Source organism: Lissotriton vulgaris, chromosome 5, assembly GCF_964263255.1.
Source record: "Lissotriton vulgaris chromosome 5, aLisVul1.2, whole genome shotgun sequence".
NCBI classification, from domain to species: domain Eukaryota; kingdom Metazoa; phylum Chordata; class Amphibia; order Caudata; family Salamandridae; genus Lissotriton; species Lissotriton vulgaris.
The window spans coordinates 733815893-733836561 of NC_141693.1; the positions used below are offsets into that span (position 1 = coordinate 733815893).

Below are 20669 nucleotides of genomic sequence, written 5' to 3' on the forward strand. Positions count from 1 at the left end.
TTTGTGTCACAAAACATCAAAAAAGTGTTTTGAAATTTGCACGTCGAATATTCGATTTTCCTTTTAACCTGTAGTAAGCCACAATTTACATACTTTATAGTTATTCATGTTTGTCTGTTACTACAAATAAATCCAATGCCGGCGGATATTAATGGTCTAATTACTCCATGCACTAGTATGCTTACCTCTACCGTAGACTGGAGATCTTGTTTCTTTCTCTTCTTTTTGAGATTATGTTTCTTTTCTACTCTTTCTTGTAATTGCTGAAAAAAATGTGAATGCCAGAAGTTATATATGGACTAAAATAACATCAATAATCTCACAATGATACAGCCTCTTTCAATGGGAATCAGAACACAAGCAAACAGAATCTGAGCTGATCTTTTGCATTCCCCTTTTCAAAAATCACCATTAAACAATAAAACCAACCAAAAACAACAAACAAGGGTAACAAGACCAAAAGCATTTTTTTAGATAGTATTGCATGGATCTAAAAGCATCCTACAGGAACACACTGCATGATAATACAGCCAAAACAATTTTACAGTCGCCACACTCCCTGGATCCAACTCCAATCCCAGCTTCATTTTAAAGTTCTGTTGAGCCATCCAGGAACAGGCCCGATTTTGGTGCCCAAAGTACTGTACTGGAAAGAGGCGACTGACAGGGGATTCCTCCCTGGACGCAGCTGCCTTGCAAGATTGTCAGTGAGGCTGAGAGGGCCCCTGTCCCTCATCTCCTAACATACTTCACTGGCCTAACCAAGAGGCCTCTCTACGGTTTGCTGGAGCCTTTTCATTTGCAACAGCTAGGCTGCGCTTCGTGTGGTTGGATGTATGACGGTACAACGCGTACCGTTACAACGCGTCCCTTTACGATGCAGATTTAATAACGCAAGTCGTTACAACGACTTTCATTGGGGGGGCGCTGATAGTGAATAGTTTAATTTACTATTCCAACACCAGTCCCCATGGATAGTAGGGAAGGTGTTGGATAGTAAATTAAACTATCCCCTATCCTAGAGCGCCCTCCAGCGAAAGTCGTTGTAACGACTTTCGTTGCTAAAGCTGCGTCGTAACGGTACCGCGTTGTACCAGTTACGTTGTAAAGGATGTTTCCCGTGCGGTCTCCAGGAGCAGGTGCAGAGACAGAGAATCATCGGTCCAGTGCTGAAGATTGTTTTGGTGCCACAACGCCTGTCAGCATAAAAGAGGTGAAGTGTGACCTCATGCTGCAGCACCAGTGTTGCAAAACAGAGCGAGGGCATTTGCACTCACAGGACCTCAAGTGATACTCTTGCGAGCCCTAAGTGACCTCAACGAAGGTGCTGTTGCTCTCCCTCACTGCCTTCCTATCTGTCTGTCTAGGGGAGAAGCCACACTGAAGCTCTCCAAAACGTGGATCACTGTGGATGGAAAATCCTGAGAGCACTCTGACCCGAGGACCTTGAGAGTTTTCTGAGCAGAATAAAATCATCCTCTATGGACACAAACAGTGATCGACTGCTCGCAGACAATCCGATGGAGACAGCTCATTCTGAGTAGTGTAAGAACTGATCGGTGACAACAAAAGGGATAAATCCAGATCCCCACTGAAACCAACCTCCTGAGCTACCATTGCAAAAGATTGGTTTGCTGATCTCAGGTAGTGGATGTATGTTTTTGGTGGTACTGGCTGCTATCAATGTGGTGCCAAGAGGGCATGTCGTCTGTCTACATTAATGTCCTGTTTCGGAGGGGGGAATTATTCCTCTCTGGTTGTGGCTCACAAGGCAGTTAAATGATCGGCTTCTATGGCTGAAACACTCCCAATATTCTACCCTTACCTCTTTCTATGTGTTGCCTCAAAATTATCACTACCACCACTTTACACAGCTCTGTGAAATTCTAATGACAACCCCTCCACTACTTATCTGATAACTGACCTCCCTATCCAGCATGGCCTATCGCCCTTGAATTTCTATTTACTGCCCAACTCTCTTTTTCCACAGACAGACATGCTTCTGATTTTCTTCCCCATCCGACACCCCACACAGTCGGCACTGCATGAATGGGCACTTGTACATATCACATGGCTCCATCCTCCACATTCTGATGTGATTATCTACGTCGAGGCCAACTGCGGACTGTTCCTAAAGCCTTTACATTTGGTAGCCCACTACCAATATGTAGTAGCACAGTCCACCAGCGACAGAGACCAGACCTAGGGTCTAAGTTTTTAGGGGACTTTAGAAAACCATTTCTGACTGCCCTTCAGTCTTTCCACCTCTATTTCCTTAATCTGTTTCTTTTCAGTTTCACCTGTAAACTTATTTACCCCACCCCCCAGTGCTACAGAATTTTGTGAGCCATTACCTGACTGCTGTTATACTGGTACTTTCTTGGGGTGTCACTTCCTTGTTAACCTATTGCACCCACTGACATACTGTTAATTCTATTTTCGCGGGAACATGCTTAGCTGTCAAGAGCTAGTTCAGGGTGCATGCTCCCAAGAAGAGGGCCATCCTACACTGTACTTCTCTTGCGCGATGTCAGGTCCTCTCGACTATTATCTTCTTTAACTTGAATGTCCTCTCGAATTATGTAACAAGATTCTGTCCTACTTTGCCTCAAAACACAGAAATTGCACTCCTAGAGGAGCCCAAATTGGCACAAATGGAGTCGAAAAATGTGAAAAGGAAGTGAGTTGGTAAGGTGTTTAACAGTAGCCTTCCACCCACATCTGGAGGTCCCATTGAGCACCATCCTGCTAGTCAAAGGAATGTGATATAGCCATTCCAGTCAGCAGAACACTACAAACTATGATCCATATGACACAGTCTGACATTGAGGGATAGTATATGTTCGTCGAGCATTCACTGTGTGCCAGGAGTTTTATTTTAGGATTAATGTATGCCCCCAATGTCACCAATTCCTGTTCCAGCCATTCAGAATTTTCACAGAATGCGGCTGAATGCTGGCGATTTTTGTGGGCATCTGGAATCTAGCCTTACATCTAATTATAGACTGGTCTGGCCTGACAGAGCCTTACAATGATGCGGTCTTCTGGATATATGGGGGATTATCCCTCCTTCAGAGGAGGCATATACTTTTCTATTATGTACCTACAGTGCCAATCGAAGATAGACTATTTCCTCTCCTTGTGAGATTTTTGTGCAGTCCTTTGTCATATCATGCAGCTGGAATGGGGATGGACGCTTGTGCCGAGGAACTCTTGGGATATGACCACCCCACTACATGCTTCCTGCATGGAATTGGCTATTGAAGGATCCCAGGTGGGCCTATCTAGAGGAAAAAATCCCCTGTGGTGTCACTACAGATCTTACGGACAGCCAGTAAGTGACAATAGGAGGCCAAATGATGAGAGGCTCGCTTATCTCCAGAGGAACCAAAAAAAACAGAAATGGACTGTAAAACATTAGCCTGCTCTTCCACTACGAAACATACTGAAGTAACTGAAGAAAATGTAAGACAGCAAAGTTGGCCTTAATGCCCTGTATACTACGAAGGCCAAACACTGTTTATATAGTCTTAGGAGTCACCATTATGATGATAGGGAGAGGGCAGGCAGATTATTAACTGCTCAACTTCGTCAAAAGGACACATCAACAGCTGTAAATGATACAGGGAGTAATCTACTGAGACTCCCACAGAAAACATTATACACTTGTTCCAAATCCTGCAAGTGCATTTATAGCTTGTAATCAACGGACAACTACCATACTGGAAAGCCATTCTTCCGGAGTATTAAACTTGACGCATCGACTCAGAAAGTGTAATCCCATTGATGGGGGAAATAAGCAAAGATTAAATATCTGAGGCAATCACTGACTTGCTGAACAATAATTTACTAGGATAACAGAACACCCTTGGGAAGTTTGAAAAATGTGGCAAGGGCGGAAAATGAATGTCCTTTACAAAGCCTTTAAAGAGGCAGAAGCCTCAGGCCACCTCATCAATCTCGAGTAGAGTACTGATAACTGTTTTCCCCAAGCTGGGCAAGAACCTTTTTCACTGTGGTAGCTACAGTCACATCTGGATCAATGTTAGCGTGAAAATGCTAACAAGAACTCTTGACAAAAGGCTTCAGACAGTAACACGGTCCTTTATACATCATACACAAGTGTAATTTGTCACATGTAGGATATTGAGAAATCACTAATGAAACCTATTGCACCTCTGTGACTATCTAGCTGCATGCAGGTGGAGGTGCATTTGATCAGACGGCATGGGGCTATATGTTCTGCACTCTGGGGAGAGCCGGTTTGGGGGATGACTTCATTGCCAAAAAGAGAAAGTATTTGACTCCCAAACAGCACAAGTGAATTGCAGGGACTTCTTGTCCAATACCCATCAAATACAGAATGGAATGCATCAGAATTGTACCTTGCCCCTTTATTGTTTTTGCTGGCCCATGAGCCTTTAGCAGGAACTGCACAGCACAATGTAAAAATAGTACAGGTGTAAATCCCGGAAGGGATTCAAAAGTATTGTTCTACACTGATGATATAGGACCACAGGCCTTGGCACCAATGTGAAAACACTTCCATTGGTGATCAATGCCTTGCCCCGGTTAGATGGTTACACGCTCAACTGGGACAAGGTTGAGCCTCTGCCTATTTACAGGGTCACTACAGCAGTATTAATAGGGGATAACTTCCAATGGTAGGACAGTCTAAAATAATTTGGAATAGTCCTCAAAAGAAGCTTACAGTGTATTGGGGATGGCAAACTAAACCCAATGATTGGCAAAATGTCTAACGACTATGCATGGTGGTTGCACCTAAAACTGCTGTTATGAGACCGTAATCACTTTTAAAATTGAGGTAAAACCAGGATTTAACTATGCTGGGAATGCTACCACCAGGAGTCCTGCTGAGCAGTGTTGACGCCATAAGTAAAGTTATCAGATGTTTTGTGTGGTGCACTATGAAGATAAGTTTGACAGGTGGTCTAAAGTATTGGATGTGTGACATATGTAGGCTATCCTTTTTTCACTGTATATGTTTTTATGGATTTCAGAGACGTTTTCTCAGTATTTGCCAAACCTTTTCAAATCAGTGCTTACAAGCGTTTAACCAGCTACTTAAACCCTAAAAGAGACAAATCTATGTTTTTCTACTCTTTACAAAGCATGTGTTTTGCAGTGATTGTTACAAAGCACATATTTATTTAAAGTACCTCACACTCATTCTGTCAGGACCTTGAAAGAGTAAAAAAGAAAGAGTGATATATTCAAACATTAATATCCTGAACACAGTTGGGAGTCGTTCACCTACTCTTTACTGAATATTATGGTATTGTAGGGGTGGTCAACCATACCAATCACTTATTACCCTGTGACGCCTTTAACATTTTAAATCACACCAGATTATTTGTAGCCCTGCATTTTAAGACACCGAAAACATGATGCTTTAAACATGCACACCACTGGTTTTATGCACTCTTTGCCGGACTACTTTTAATGTGGTGCTGCTCTTGTTTAGACATTCATAGTGCCAAAGCTTTCCCATGGCAACCGTCTAACTGTAAGTCATTCCTGACCTATCAACAGACATATTGTATTCTGGGACCTTGTTTTTGAAAAGTTTTGCTCTTAACATTGTGGGCTTAAAAGCCCCAGCAGAAAAGATCAGTTGAGTAAAAGGCGAGGATTAGCTAAACGTATCACACACAACAATGAAACATGTGCCGCTAAGAATCTAGTTGGTAAGTGGAAGTCTTATATCATGTTTTCACCACTATCCCATGTGTATGGTGACCGGCGTGGCAGTACGGGCTGGACTGTTCCCATGGGGAGCAGGGTCAAGATTGATTTGCATATGGCTGTATTTAAATTGGATTTAAACTATCATGGGGAGCAAACAAACAATTGATTCAGGCCCAGATCTCTGTACTTGGGTGAATGTTTGACTATGCTAAACGTTCTGTCCATCAATTGATCTTTTTGCACTATTTACCCTTCAGGCAGCTTAGACGTTTGCTTCAGCCGGACTACATTAACCTCTCATTATCGCCTGGCTAAATTGGGCAACCATGCTGGTTAGAGACAGCAGCTAAGCTCTGGAACTCTCTCCTGCTGCATTTAGGAACCAAATCTAATCTGTATTCCTTTCACAAGAACCTTAAAACCTTTCTGTTTCCAAAATCTTAACCCTGTTATTGCATGAACTCAGTCTACCAGGTCCAGCACCAGGATGCCTTATAGGTAATCGCAGTGTTAATGAAACCAAATACAAAAACAAGACAAATGCAATAGTTGGATTTTGTACACCAACTTCAAAATGGGAGGGACAATTTGGGTATAGCAAACTGAATGGCAGGTTACAATTTGAAGAGCATGTATTTACCAGTACCAATTTAGTGGCCACACTAAAATATTTTCCTCCAGACATGTGGGCAGTTCACACTTTGCAGTTTTTGAGCTTACCATTCAGCTATCCTCGACCATGTGGTGTTTTTTTTTTAAACTGCCCAAACGTGACAGATTTTTTGAGAGCACTAGTCAGATAATTGCATTACTGGATGACATCATTTGAAAGGCTAATGCAAGGTTTAGGCCAACTGGGAAAAATTCCTGGTGACACAGGTTCAAAGAATAGTTTCTGAGGTTCACAGTAGAATATTTGCGCAGTCATGCAGGTTATAACAAAAAAGAAAGTTCACTCTATCAATAGAGATTTGTGTGGGGTTGGCAATTGACTAGACATCACAGGCGGGTTAAGGATAGCGGTCCCTCTCTCATTACCATTCAGGCCATTTTCCAGTCCCCTATAATAAGAGCAGGGTTGCCATACTTTCCAATCGAGGAGACCTCACATGACGCCAGGATTACATTACAATATTGGTGGGAGCATATGGCAGACCGAGTGTGTGTGTGCTGTAGTTGGTGCCTTCCTGTATCTAGTCATAAAGTCAGATGTCGGCTTCATGTAAGGAACACGATGTCTGGGGGAAAATCGTCAGCAGAGGAGAGAACGATTCATATAATTTTTTTGCAACTGCTAGCCAGTTCCTTTGAGATTAAATGTGTAGAAGGGGAAATGTACATTGTTTCTCTCTGCTTTGGATGGACAATGTATGCATAGTAAAATATGTCAACCATCTCAAAGCATAGCAAATCAAGGCTGTTAGCCGAATTAGCAAAACACTACTGTTATTACTGCCTGGGCAATCAGCTATTGGTAGCAACAGTATAGAGGCCTAGGCAGAACAAGAAAGTGGAGGATTATCATTCCCCTTATTTGATGGACACCAGCAAATGAATGCTGATGGCGGTAATAGTACAGAGGCTGCAGGATGTTTCGAAGATCTGTCAGATCAATTTGTTCATACAGGTTGAATTGTTGAATGTAGAAGTTCCTCATTTGGAGGCTGGAGACAGATGGTGGGGCTATGGATGCTCTTTTCCAGGAATGTATTCAGGAGCTTTCTCCCATTTATAATGATCCCCACAGTACTGAGAGAATGCCAGATTGATCATGGTAAAGACCTTTGGGATGTACAAGTAGAGTTTCCAGATTTTCTAGAACTTTCTATGGATTTTCCAATCCAACGTCTACATAGAAAGATCATTTAAAGGATACAAACTGCTCTAGGGGATCCTTGTCTAGCATTGTTGAAGATTTCAAGGATTGCAGAGGAATGGCAGGGTTTAAGGGGAAGCTGCAGCTTTCATTAATGAAGCTTGAGCCAAGGAGCCACAAGTCTGCTAGGTAGTACACAGATCGGGAAGAGCATTCAGATACCATGCCTGGGGTGCCATTTTAAATTTTTTGTCCTAATTGGTAAAAGAGATTTGCCCAACAGGAGAGTTCATAAGTATAGGTCAGCGATATCTGTTGTGTACTAGGGGTGGGCCATCAGGTTAGGGAACTTCTGCTGCTATGTATGCTGCTTAAAGGAATTAAAGAGATGGCCCTTCAAAGGACAGAGTCTCATTGCTGTGGAATGTGAATACGGGCGTTTCAATCTTTCTAGAGGTGGATAATAATGATACTGTATCAAAGTGCCAGGAAGCTGATTTATGGAGACATGGACTACCGAATACTCCTCCTCTTAGGAAACCCTCTGCACTGGTTTATAAAGGGTTCTCATGTTTTGGAAACGCTTCACAAATTTACTTTTCTTCCTTGCGCTGATCTTCATTGTGCAAAGAAAGCTCAAGATTTTCATAACCGACAACAATTATTTGCAATTATTTACATTATAGATTTTTCTCTTTAAAAGTCTACAAACTGAAGTTTTGGTTATCTTCTTGCAGATAAACTAGCTTGAAATTGGTATCTCTTTATTTGGGTTAATGGGTTCCTGGATCCATATCACCCAACGCCCTGGACAAATTCTTCAGGGTCAAGGGCAATACGTTTCCTGTTTATTTTGTCTGCTTGACAAGTAAACTCACCCACCTGCAGCACTAACCTTTTTTTCAATTTCCTAGTTACACATCCAAACTACACATAAAGCTTGCTCTGGCAACAAGCCTTTTCTGTGACAAATCCTTGGAACTCACCGCTCATTCATGACCATTCTCAAATCTTCTTCATCAATTTCAGGAATCAATCGTCTTTACTCTCTGTAGCTACGGTCATGTCTCTAAAAGGCTAGGAAATAATTCCTTCCAGCCCAAGAGGATTTGTAGTTCGTGAGCTTTGGAAGGAACACATAACATATAAACTGGAGCCTTCTCTTTGCTCCTTAACATCACTAATATTAATAATGACACATATATGGTTATGGTTTTTTCATTTATTGGGCTGTTCCACAGCCACTCTAGTTGGGGCCTCTACAGCCTTCACAGAAAGGTGGGTGGTATACTGCCCATTACAAGCGTGTGGTATGCCTAGATGAATAACCCCCTTTACTATGATTTGCTCCTATACCACTTCAGGTAGGAGCGTTCATAAATTCTTCTAAGGGGGGATGCATAATGAATAGTCATTTGCCATTCCTGGATATAATCATGAGAGGGTACGCCATGGGTGGTTGTATAAAATCCACTCCTCTCGGCTGCTTGGTGCTACACATAGGTGGAATTCTCCAGAATATATCTGGCTGCCATCATAAGTGTTACTCCATGGTGGATCCACTGCTGTTTCTGTAATAACTATTCTTATGCGTTGCTCCATGATGCCCTTGGATGGAAGTTTTAGAAGATACATTATGGCTTGGAACTCCTGCCACTGAGTGGACTTCAGATGATTTACTAAGGCTTATGTAAAAGTGCACCCTCCAAGTGTAGCATCATTCACCTCCGGCTACTTCCGATGATATTCCATATGGATAAACCATACAACACAGATGATCCAAAACGTCTAGGTATCCTCATGCATGCACAACTTCATCTCTTCTCACACTTTTCTCCTATATCATGTGTAAGCACAGCTACACGCTTGCATCCAGGTGGCTTGAGCAGTCCCTGACATACATTAAAACATGAAAACAATTGACTACAAAGCACGCACACGTTTTCCATTTTTCATTGCCCTAGCTCATAGTCTTTTGCACTTCAAATTCATGCATAAGTGCAGCATAAGAATCTGATGAGAGCACAACTTTGTTCTCATGCACATCAAATTACAATACATGCTGAGGCACAGGCCCTTCCATCCTTAGCACTCCCACGGAGTGGCACGCTACTCGTTTTCATTGTGCTATGGTGCATAGTCAGCAGGATGAAGAACTGTATAAGTTCAAGTACACTACAGTACAGTACACCTAAGGCCTTTTCAGACAAGCTGACTATGCTTTTATGTCTGATCTCTTGTAAAATACTTTCCTATTTTTGGTTGATGTATGTCTTTTGTTAATTCACAAATTACTAAATCACCCTCCACGATTGTGTTGTATCCAGCCTTCCCTAAAATAACTATATGTATTGTCCACTGTCTTAAGGTTTATGAGTAAATAGTCAATCAGTTGAGTTCTAGGGGAGTTAGTCAGTTTTTAATAGCCAATAGGTAGTCTGTTAAAGCATGTCTTCTCACACCTTGACAAGATGAGTGGAGGAATTAATATTTCTAGTTTTGTGACTCAATTGCGGCTTGACAAAGTGACCCTATTTCCCTTCCCGGAACTTGCACAACTGGACTGGAAGTTAGGTTTTGGGTTCTTGTCGACGTGGATGGAACTCTGTAATAATGGCTCTGTTTGTATTCTATCGTTTCCAACTGGCTTCGGTGAGCAGCTAAACGAACTATCCTGGTCATTCCGGTCCTCTAACTCATCTAACATGGCGGCTGTTTGGCTGGAACCCATCCGTATGCTTGATCAGACGGGCCAAGGCTGAGGATGTTTTATCATTTGATGACTTTTATTTGGCTGGTGACTTTATGGGACACACTTTATAATGATGGTAATGAAAGGCGCTATAGGCCCGGAGCCTGTTGGAAAGCCCTCCTCCATTTTACTACTTTTATAGTTCTTGTAGATTAGATGGGGCGACAGGCACACTGCTAGTTGGGGTCTGGCGTAAGCTACATGCAGGGGTGCAGGGTGGGGGAGGGGAGTTGCGCGTGTTGCGTTGGTTATTTTTGTTTTCTTTTTTTCCGTTTTCGTATTATGGGCGATTCAAACTTTATAATCTGGATTTGATTCTTTAGTATAAAGAGGCTCGTAATCTATCCTGTCGGTGGTTGTTAGTATCAAGGTGCGAAGCTAGATTTTATATCCTGATTTTGTGGGTAGCGGGACTGGGGGGGCCCACGATTAGTATATACGGTAGACTCTAACTGTTTTGTACTGTTGACTGAGCTTGGGTCTTGTGACTTTCTGGTCCTGTCCACTGTATCATGATTATCCTGTTCTTTAATAGTTTGAATTCATGTTTGTAACCGATTGTACTGCGCCTGATATGCCACTATTGTATTTGTCTTATTTTAAATAAAAAGAAACATAAAAGAAAATATTTCTAGTTTTGGACTCATTCAAGTAGAGAGCTTTACAAAGTAGGGGAAGATTGGAGGACAAAGATAGGGCAGATGATCGAGTGATTCAATATTCAATATTCAAATTACGTTACTTTAAGCGAGTACAGAAGATGGCTTAGTGGTGCATGGTAAGCTTTAAACTAGCATATAAAATTCAGTGTCTTGTGGCAGAATAACACTTCTCTGCCCCAACATTTAAGAAAGTCTAGATTCTAGTCAAGCTGTAGAAGAAAGTCTTGTCCCTCCTTGACCAAACGCACGAAAAGAAAAGAATAGATATCTGGCAATCTGGGAAAAAAGAGTTGGAAAATGTTGAGATTTTTCTACTGTAATGATATTGTACAGTAATAAATGTATTGGTAAAATGCTTTAATTTTTCAGAGTTTTCTTTCAATATCTCATTAACAGACAAGTAAGAATATTTTAAAACTTGTATTTCTGTAGAGGATATGTGAAGAATAGGTCAAAATTAAGCTAGGGCATAATTTACATTATGACGGGGTTATTCATATAAATTCATGAATTTTGTGTTACTACTTTTAGACAAAAATCTCGAAAGTATGCCATTACGACACTTCACATAAGTTTGAGCCGTTTGCAGTAAAAACTTCCCAAGAACAAGCCTTTCACTGTAAAAATGTAGTGCGCAGCACTAGAACAGAAGGCGATTGAGCTGTTTCTTGTGCTAATTTTTAGTGCAAAATGCATTCTTGTGTCAGAATTTGCAAGGAAAATGCATTTTGTGCTAAAATGTCATGCAAAACAACAGAGCTGTAGTTTGCAAAATTTTGACAAAATGTCACTTAATTGCGCGAAAGCAAATTATGCAAATTTTGCCCACCATTTGAAAAAAAATTATGAAAGAACATTCTATTAGTCTGAAATTATGGAATGGTGTTGTGGTTAGAGTTTCATAGAAATTGATGGTACCATGGTACTCACATCAAAGAAAGAGAAGTCTATGAAGTGAGATAATCATTGCGCTGGGCTGTGACGGCAAAGTGGGTCACATGACAAAGGTTTTCTTTTGGACTACTTCCCCTTAGGCTTAAAGTGAATGTAATCTTGTAAATAGTTTTTATGCAGATGTTGGAAGCAGTGAAATTTGAGAAGTACTATAAACACCTCCTTGTCTTTAAGAATCAAACTTTCTTTTAAAAAGTTATTGCAGAATACGGTTATTGCGTTTTATAGGAGGTGAAATGTTTGCTCCGAAATTAACCAAATGTTCAGACAGAATGTAATCAAATTTGAAAAATACACTTTGAAAAAAATGGGAACAAACCTAAACTGTCAAATTATCATGAGAAAAAACATATGCAAAAGTATTACTTCTATCACATTTAAAAAATCCAAAAAAACAGGTCTGCTATATAAGAACTGAACTTTATATTTAATGTAAACGTGTTTGATTAATAGATTTGTGAATTTACAAACAGAAATTATGACTTCCGCAATGAGGCCATATTGAAGTAGTTTTTTCAGCCCCACTAAACAAACATGCAAAGCTGTGGAAATCCTGTAAAATGTTTTAAGATCCATTGGCTGCATGGAAAGCATATATCGCTTTATACAGAGCTGATGGTCTTTAGGAGAGGATGTGAACAAATGAAAGATAAATTTCTCTTTGGAGTAGAATGTCTTCTTGGCTGACCAGCAGAAAAGAGGACTAACCAGCATGTATTAAGAAATGCAAATTTACATACATGCAGTGCACTGACACAAAACACCTCTCAGGTGAAATTGGATGATAACAAAAACATGCATCCTTACCAGTAACTTTTCCAGCCTCTGGTCTTCAGACATGAAGACGGTGGGAATTGCATTTTCCTTTAGGTTCTTCCTGTTTCCATATTTGCTGAAGCAGTCTGGTATGAAATGGGCGGAGCAAATGACGGTGTGGCGCTTGGGGTTAAAATTAGCATATCCAATTCGGGCAATCCACTCTCCAAGCAAGTCAGGCCTGCTGAATGGGAATCTGCAAAGTAAAGCACATTCCATGACTTATATTAGTTGTTATATTAGTTTGTGCAATTTCCATGCCTTGATCAACAAATTATGTAAGCAATATTATTTAGCCTATTTAAGAAAAGAAAGGATGGCAACAGTTATTGTTAACATATATTATTGAGCACATACACAGAATTTCATAGACCGTTTACTGTTCAGCAATCAAATATAGACACTATTGTAAGGATGGGCATATCATGAAGAACCTATTAACGCAAGCGTGAAACAGCTTCATAAAGTGAAGTATGTGAATAAGACATGGTGGTAGAGAAATTGCAAGAGAAAACGGTCTCAGTTCTTTTGTGAACTAAATGTGTTGTGATGACAGTTTTAGATCCAATGTGCTGTAATTCTTGAGTTTTGGCATGTAGCTGCGTGTCTTCAGATCCAATATTTTTTGGCTTTTTGGTTCATGGTAATGTAGCAGCTAGGAGTTTAGCTTTGGGTTGAGAATATAGAAGGTAGTTCTGACTGAGTAACTTCCGCATTGTTTGGTTCCCAGAAAGAGCTGAAGGCATACACTTTTAGAGCTTTTTAGAACCATGGACCAAAGAAACACTGGCCTTGCAACATGCTTTACCGGGGGGAAGGCCGAAAGAAGCCTTGATCCCATTTCACCTCCAGGAGCCATGCCCAGGGGCATCTTATCCAAAATACTTTAGTACAGGGACAGGGATAAGGAGACCCTCAACATAAAGGATAAAACATGCAAATCCTCCCAGTCTACACATAAAGAGTTCAGGAGCGTTGGAAATCATTTGAACCTGTGAAACAGTAAGTAAGTGCTGTGAATCTTTAATATATATGAAACCACGAGTGATACACATATAGTTGCTCACATTTTTTCACTTCTCTAGGAGAGGTGAGGGACTGGTTGGAGCAGTGTAGTAGACCTGAGAGACATCCTCCACCGGCTGGAGTGATAGCCTCTATGAGATGGTCGGGCAGAGCTGGTAACGACAGCAGGAAGTCTTGGAGAAACAGATCTGCACAAAGAGCCTCAGAGGTGGTGGTCATGGATGATGAAATACAGACTTGAAAACCACGTCAGTCACAACATGGCAACCTAGATGAAGGCAGGTGATCTGGAGCCACTTTCACAAACAGAAATGGAACCAGCTAAGATGGCAGAGACAACTGTTGAAATTTGAAACATTTCCTGACACCAACATTTAAGTAACCAAAGGTGTAGTGAGTTAAAGGCAGAGGCTCATTATTATCCTATATTTGCTCATGTTATTAAATTTGACACACACCTTAAGGAGACAGCTAGTTATCAAATTAAGGGGAGGTAGTGCAGATGGATGTAGCTCCAGAAGGTTTCACAGTACAGGTTAGGGGAAACCTCATGGTCTAAGATTGTGGGAGTATTGAATCTCATAGATTGGTTGGGCGGGATGAAGTGAGCGCGTCATATGGCAGTCAACTGATTCTACCTAGAGGTCTAGATATGGATAAAAGGGGCACAATCCTTTGTAATAACAGTCTATTTACTTAGGATTAGATTGGCTGAATAATAGGTGGTCTATACAGAAATGCTGTATTAAACTCAAAGCTCATACCAAGTACAGAATCAGGATTCACTCACTTATCAGAGTGCCTAACTGGGAGCAAAGGGAAAAGTGAGGTCAGTGTATGGCTTAAGTCACAAACAGAAAACATCAGTAAATTTCAGATATCAATACAAAGGGAATTTGAAGATCACATTCAGGTGGGTGCCTCGATAGTATGCAGATCCAAGAACATAACTACGTAACATATAAAGGAATGAGTAAATATATTAATTTTGTGACTTTGCATGTTCATGCACTTAACAGATAAGCAAATAAGAACCAAGGTGCTACATATTTAAGACTCTACAGCAGCGTTTCCCAAACTGTGGTCCGCGGACCCCCAGGGGTCCGTGACACATTCCTAGGGGGTCCGCAGGACTTGAGTGGTTACCGTCATTGTAAAAAATGAAAAACTGCCCTCACAGCACATAAGAGCTGTAAATGTTGGCGCAGGGGCGGCAAGACTACAATACAATCTGGCCAACCTCGAACGGACAGGAGGGCTCTTCTCCATCTGACACTGCATGCAAGTGTTTAATTAGTGTGTGTACAAATTTACAATAAAAGCGCAAGCATGCTTTAAAAACGTGTCTCCTTTCATCAGCGCCCCATGTAACAGCTGCCAATGTTTTATTCAGATTGCCTATGTGTGACATTTTAATGTGTGACATTTTCATGTGTGTGTGTGTGTTGTTTTTTTTTTAACGGAGCTTTTTCTCAACTAGTGATTCAAAAGGAAAGCTAGGAAAGTAGTGCTCGGTAGAGAGCCCACCGCCTGTCACTTCTCAGCTGCTCTCGGCGGATGTGAGCTGGAATCGAACGGCTTCCAGGTGTAATAAGACACTACATTTTAAAGATAAGCCTTTATAGAGTAGCTTAGCCCCCTTGTTTTATGACACTGATGCTCGTTCCGTGACCCGTAGCCATTTCATGCGCTCTCTACCTAATCCTGAGTACCTCAGGTTGGCACCTTGGCTACCTGTCCTCATTTCCTCATGGGACAGTCCACCATTAGTGCAGGCCTCCACCTTACAGCCTGTAACTTGTTTATTGATAGTTTAAAACCAGTAGGCAGTGATTTGAAGGACTCATGACATTGTTCTTCTTGAGGCCTAAATGGAAAGTTTTGTGCAAAATGACCACGGTGCCAGGGTATGGAACATTACACTTTTCCTAATTTCAGTGTAATTTTGAATGATATTCAAAGACTAACAGTGACACTTATTTGTGAGCAAAAATGAAGCAATCATAGACTATCACAAGCACTTACCAACATTAAACTGCAACAGTGAGAGTTCCTGGCGCTGGACTCTGCCGTAGAGAGCTCAAATGCCATCTGAGAGCTTGTGCAAAACCAAAAACTGGGGTGGCTGAGTGAGCTAAAGAATGGTGATGGATTAAACCCAGATCAGTTGACTGGGGGTGAGTGTTTGATTGGCTCAAACTCTCCGTCCATCATCCCCTTTTGTATCGCTTTGTTCGCCCTAAGTTGGCAGGGTATGCTCAGACGTGAGTCCCTTGCTCACTTGGCCACTAGATTCAAGATCGCCTGGCTGATGAGGATTATGAATCCGAAACTGGTCCCAGGATGCTTGTTTTCGGTCCAGGGAAGACATGGCTTGGCAGTTCTGGCTGGACTGTTCCCGTGAGGCACAGGGTCAGACTGAGTTGCATATGGCCAGGTCTGATCTGGGGTGGCTGAGTGAGCTAAAGAATGGTGATGGATTAAACTCAGATCAGTTGACTAGGGGTGAGTGTTTGATTTGCTCAAACGCTCCGTCCACCATCCCCTTTTGTATCGCTTTGTCTGAGAGCTTGTGCCTTTACAACGAGTCCCTGTGAGCATTTTGACACTAACATACCAGTGTCCAAAAATCAGACGGAAGGGTTGGTATCAATAAGAAAAGCATAGGAGGAGGCATAAAAGCACCTGAGAAAGAGGCATGTTTTGTCTTTGTGTTTAGAGTCTGCCGAACCACAGCAAGACTTCAAAGAAAATGTGACACTTCCTTTCTTTGTTTCAATTGAGTAGGAAACTTTTAAAGAAATGCACTGTAAAAACAGAGGCCTTTCCTTCTGTTCATGTCTGCGTGCAAACCTGCTTGTCCTTTCTGCTCAATTCAAAGGATTCAAACATGTTGCTGCGCTTGCTTTGGATTTGCTACAAGCAAGCGTGAAACTCTTGTTCCTTCCTTCCCCTCTTTGTTACTTTTCAGCAAGAGTGGCAGTTGGTCATTAACTCCTTGCATGCTCATGAAGAGCTCAGCTCGTCATGAGCTACAGTGCTCCGGTGCTCATGACGAGCTTTAGAACGCTCGCACGCTGGGCTAATTCCCCTGCTGTGCTGAGCGTTCTAAAGAAATGGGTGTGGCCGTGACGAGCTCAGCTCGTCATGAGCACAGGTGCAGTGTAGCTCATGACGAGCTGAGCTCGTCATGAGCATGGGAGCGCTGCGCGCGTCCCCTTCCCCCCAGCACAGCAGGGAAATGTGCTGAGCAGCAAAGGGGTTAAGTCTGGTTCCTGAGGTGGGTGTGTGTGACGTCATCTTATTAGCGCAGCCTCAGGTTAGAATAGAGCCAGTAGCTGTCATATTTACAAGCTGCTTTTCATTGGCGCCAGATCATTAGATTAAGCACCCAGAGTCACTGCGCTGCTATGTTTCCGAGCTTTCACTCAGTATCGTCCATTGAGCCTCCTGGCCGGCTTCATCAGGCAGAAAGCTGGTCGTGTTGAAGGGGTGTTAATGAGTCTCTATGCATTTTAGTGCTGTGATACCGACCACCACACTAAAATGCATTAGTCTAACTCCTGATGCGTAGCACTTGGCAGAGCTGATGTAAGTGAACGTGGACACTAAAAATCGAGGCTTTTTCTAAAAGTGCATCTGAATAAATACAGTTAGGAGGGTTTTGTGATCTACCTCCTGCCCTGCCCCAGCTCTACTGCAGATTAAATAAAACACTTGACTTCAAGGGGCTGTGCGCATATTTTTATTTAGCTCGCTATGGGTTACTTACTCAGTCAGTGAGGTAGCTTTGCCATTCCATGAAATGAATGCTGCTTCTTGAATAGGCACACTGCTAATGCCAAGTGCTTGGTCTGCCAGTAATTCAGTAAGAAGTGCCTCATGTTAGGACTAGAGAACTGTCACCTGATTTACTAATCTGCATTACTTTTTCGAATTTACGACTACACAAATGATCTTTCAATAACTTAACACGCTGCAATACAGAATCAGTGTCTATTCTCAGGGAGATGAAAATGCGTAATTGCTGGCGTGGCTCCTCACCTACAGCACGTGAGCAAGTATATGGCTCATCAGAGCTGATTATGTTGATTTTTGTGTCTGTGGCAGCGGCAGTGGAAAGGCACATGTGTATAGATTACCGTTACTTAGCAGGCGGGTAAAAATAGATGCAGCCTGGAGCAGCAGTAGAATTTTCCTGCTGCTGTCCAATTGCTCACTTTACATATCATGCTCTTCGAAATAAAACCAAACATTGAAAAGTTAGTCGCCGAGATGCAGCACCATCCTTCACATTAAAATGTTTTGATTTTTGCATATTTTTCAATATAAAATACTTCCTGCTACACATTTATTTAGACCCAGAACAAAATATAGACCATTTAGCCAGAAGATTATCTTCCTGCCATAGGTGTAACAAACAAGAAGTGTCGTTGTTACAAATTCCAGTTATGCAAAGCACTAATTATTGTGGTAAAAAGTGCTGGCACTATGCCTAATGTGCGCACCTAAACAATGCCTATTAAGTATAATCCAAAGTCAAACACACAATAAAACAAATGTTTGACACCGAGATTAACAAATTTGTGACACAGAGGTTAACTTTAACAATAAGCCATCCATTGCCTTTATAATGAAGGTGCCTCAGTCAGCAGGAGAAAAAGACATGACAAAATGAGGCCCACCTAAAGAGCTATGCAAAAAAGTTGTAAGAAAGGACAAAAAAGCACCAAAAGATACATCTAGTTGGGCAGATTTGATTAGTGCGCTGAATCAAGAATTTAGAAAATGAAGTTTTACAAAAGCCATTTTAATGAGTGCATTATTTCTGGATGTAAATAAAGGCAACAGCACACAGTGTAGTCAGTTTATATAGGAGAGGTACTGTAAACTATAAATGATAAATATGATTGATGTTATGCATAAAATATGCTACACTGTATGGTATGTTGTTATGTACACCAAAGCTATGTACTACTGCACTGCAGTCTGATTTGCTAGGTTTGTAATCTTTTTTTATAAACCAAACAAAGATATAGAAAAGGACACTGCCACAGACCTAGAACACACTGATGGAGCGAGGAAAATGTGATAACTTATGTCGACCTGCTCCATATGAGCTAAGTGCTAGCACACTTGGTCTAACTCTTTGCTCGACTTGCTAGACAGCAGCCTGTAAATTCCTATACTTGGCTCTCTGACTACCTAAGAGGAGTACTGAATGTTCCGGAAGACTGAAAATCCCCCACCGATAATGGCAAAAATAATTGAGATAATTCTGGTCCTCCTCCATAACATCACCACCAACAATTAATTCTAACTGCAACCTGTGCAAGAATAGAAACTATGAGAACTCGAAAAAATTATGATTGTACTAGCTGATGATGCAATGAAGATTGTGGTATTTGCCTGACAAGTTTTGCTTAGAAGATTTCCTTTCTTTCACGTTGTTTAATGTTAATTTGAACTGACCAACACTGTTCAAAGACTACACAAAAGGGGCGAAATACATTTTAAATCTTGACTTGTCATATAGTTAATGCTTTTCTATATATTGTGTTAAGTTAGCATGAGTTTATTAAATGTTTAAACGACATATTTTCCTTCGGCTTCAGTTTGCACACGGCACATAATTATTATTGTAGCTTTCAACCTAGATGAAAGATGTGATTTATTGAGAATAATATGTTATTGCTCTGATATCAGTCGTGCCTGGTACACTTGGTACACTGTCTGCACACTGAGATCTATAGCCTCTAAGAATAACCTAACACAAGGTTGCTGGGAGGCCTGATCCTCGCACCACATTAGACATAACACAAATAATGTTGCTGCCAACATTGGGCTCTACGCGGGTTTAAGATAGAGTTACTGAGAATGCAAAAACTCACTTGATGGTGCTTCGCACGAAGAGAGTTGGTAGCTGATGATGTGATCTTCTTCTGCTGACATTTAGAGGTATGGGCCCGCTCTGCTAAAACCCAATGAGACCTTCTTAGATATAATATAGTATGCTAAATAGGGTGCGCGAAATATAGGTGATACAGATTTCTATAGATTTTTGCATTATAATATGCTATCACCGTTCGCTTACTATGGACTAGTGACTATGCTGATAACTCTGATTTTTATAATATGTATGTTGGTATTATATAAGATACTGCGTTTGAGAACCTTGCATTGAAAAATAAATATTTCAAACTTGCACGTGTGTTCTTTTACTCCCCGTTGTGGTTTGAAATGATTATAGAGCGAAAGAGTGTTCATGTGTTCCACGGTACCTGAGGTACCCTAAGTTCATGTTCTGGATTGTCTAAGTCATTGGGAGTTTGTTATGACCAATGAGACACTGTAGCTAGCTAGGTAAGGGGATTTCTGATACTAAGGTGAGTTTTGGGTCACCCTAATTCACACAGGTTCTAGATCTCTGTGCACAGTTCTGTGGGAGAACGGAAACCCTGCTACATGGCGCCCAACGGTTGTTGGCCTTATATCATGACACTCGAGTAGTATATCATTCTGACCTTAACTCCTTCATTCCCGTTTCCGGAAAACGGCGGTGTCGGAATAACCTACCTATTTTTGAAATAGGTCTTTTCAAGCTTGAATCTATCTAAAAACGGTTTCCTTGAATTACTACCCAGTTGTGCTACAAAGTAATCTTTGTTTTTTCACGTTCCTGTGCAGTCATGGCACAAGCCGTGGACATCCCGTAGCATAGTCGCATTGCGGTGCGTGATCATTTGCGGACTTATGATGTACCTTTGGAAGGCTTGGCTGTGGTTCTGGTGGTGAGTGCGGAACATGCTTACCCGTACGAACTGTTTTATTCGTGGGTGACATTTCCGGCAGTGGACGCAAATTCTGGTGTGTTCCACTCGTACACTGCGTCACCTATACCTGCTGCATATGCTCCGTACAGAGCACAGGAAGT

General features: G+C 41.5%; 1 protein-coding gene across 1 annotated transcript in view; it reads right to left on the bottom strand.

Annotated features, from left to right (window-relative positions):
* Positions 1-20669, bottom strand: part of THAP3 (THAP domain containing 3) — a 203295-nt gene that overhangs the window by 120959 nt on the left and 61667 nt on the right. Inside the window, exons 2-3 of the mRNA XM_086922164.1 lie at positions 12701-12905; positions 186-263 (exon numbers count right to left, since the gene is read on the bottom strand). Coding sequence (XP_086778290.1) covers positions 186-263; positions 12701-12905 — 283 coding nt within the window. The remainder of the gene's footprint in view (positions 1-185; positions 264-12700; positions 12906-20669) is intronic.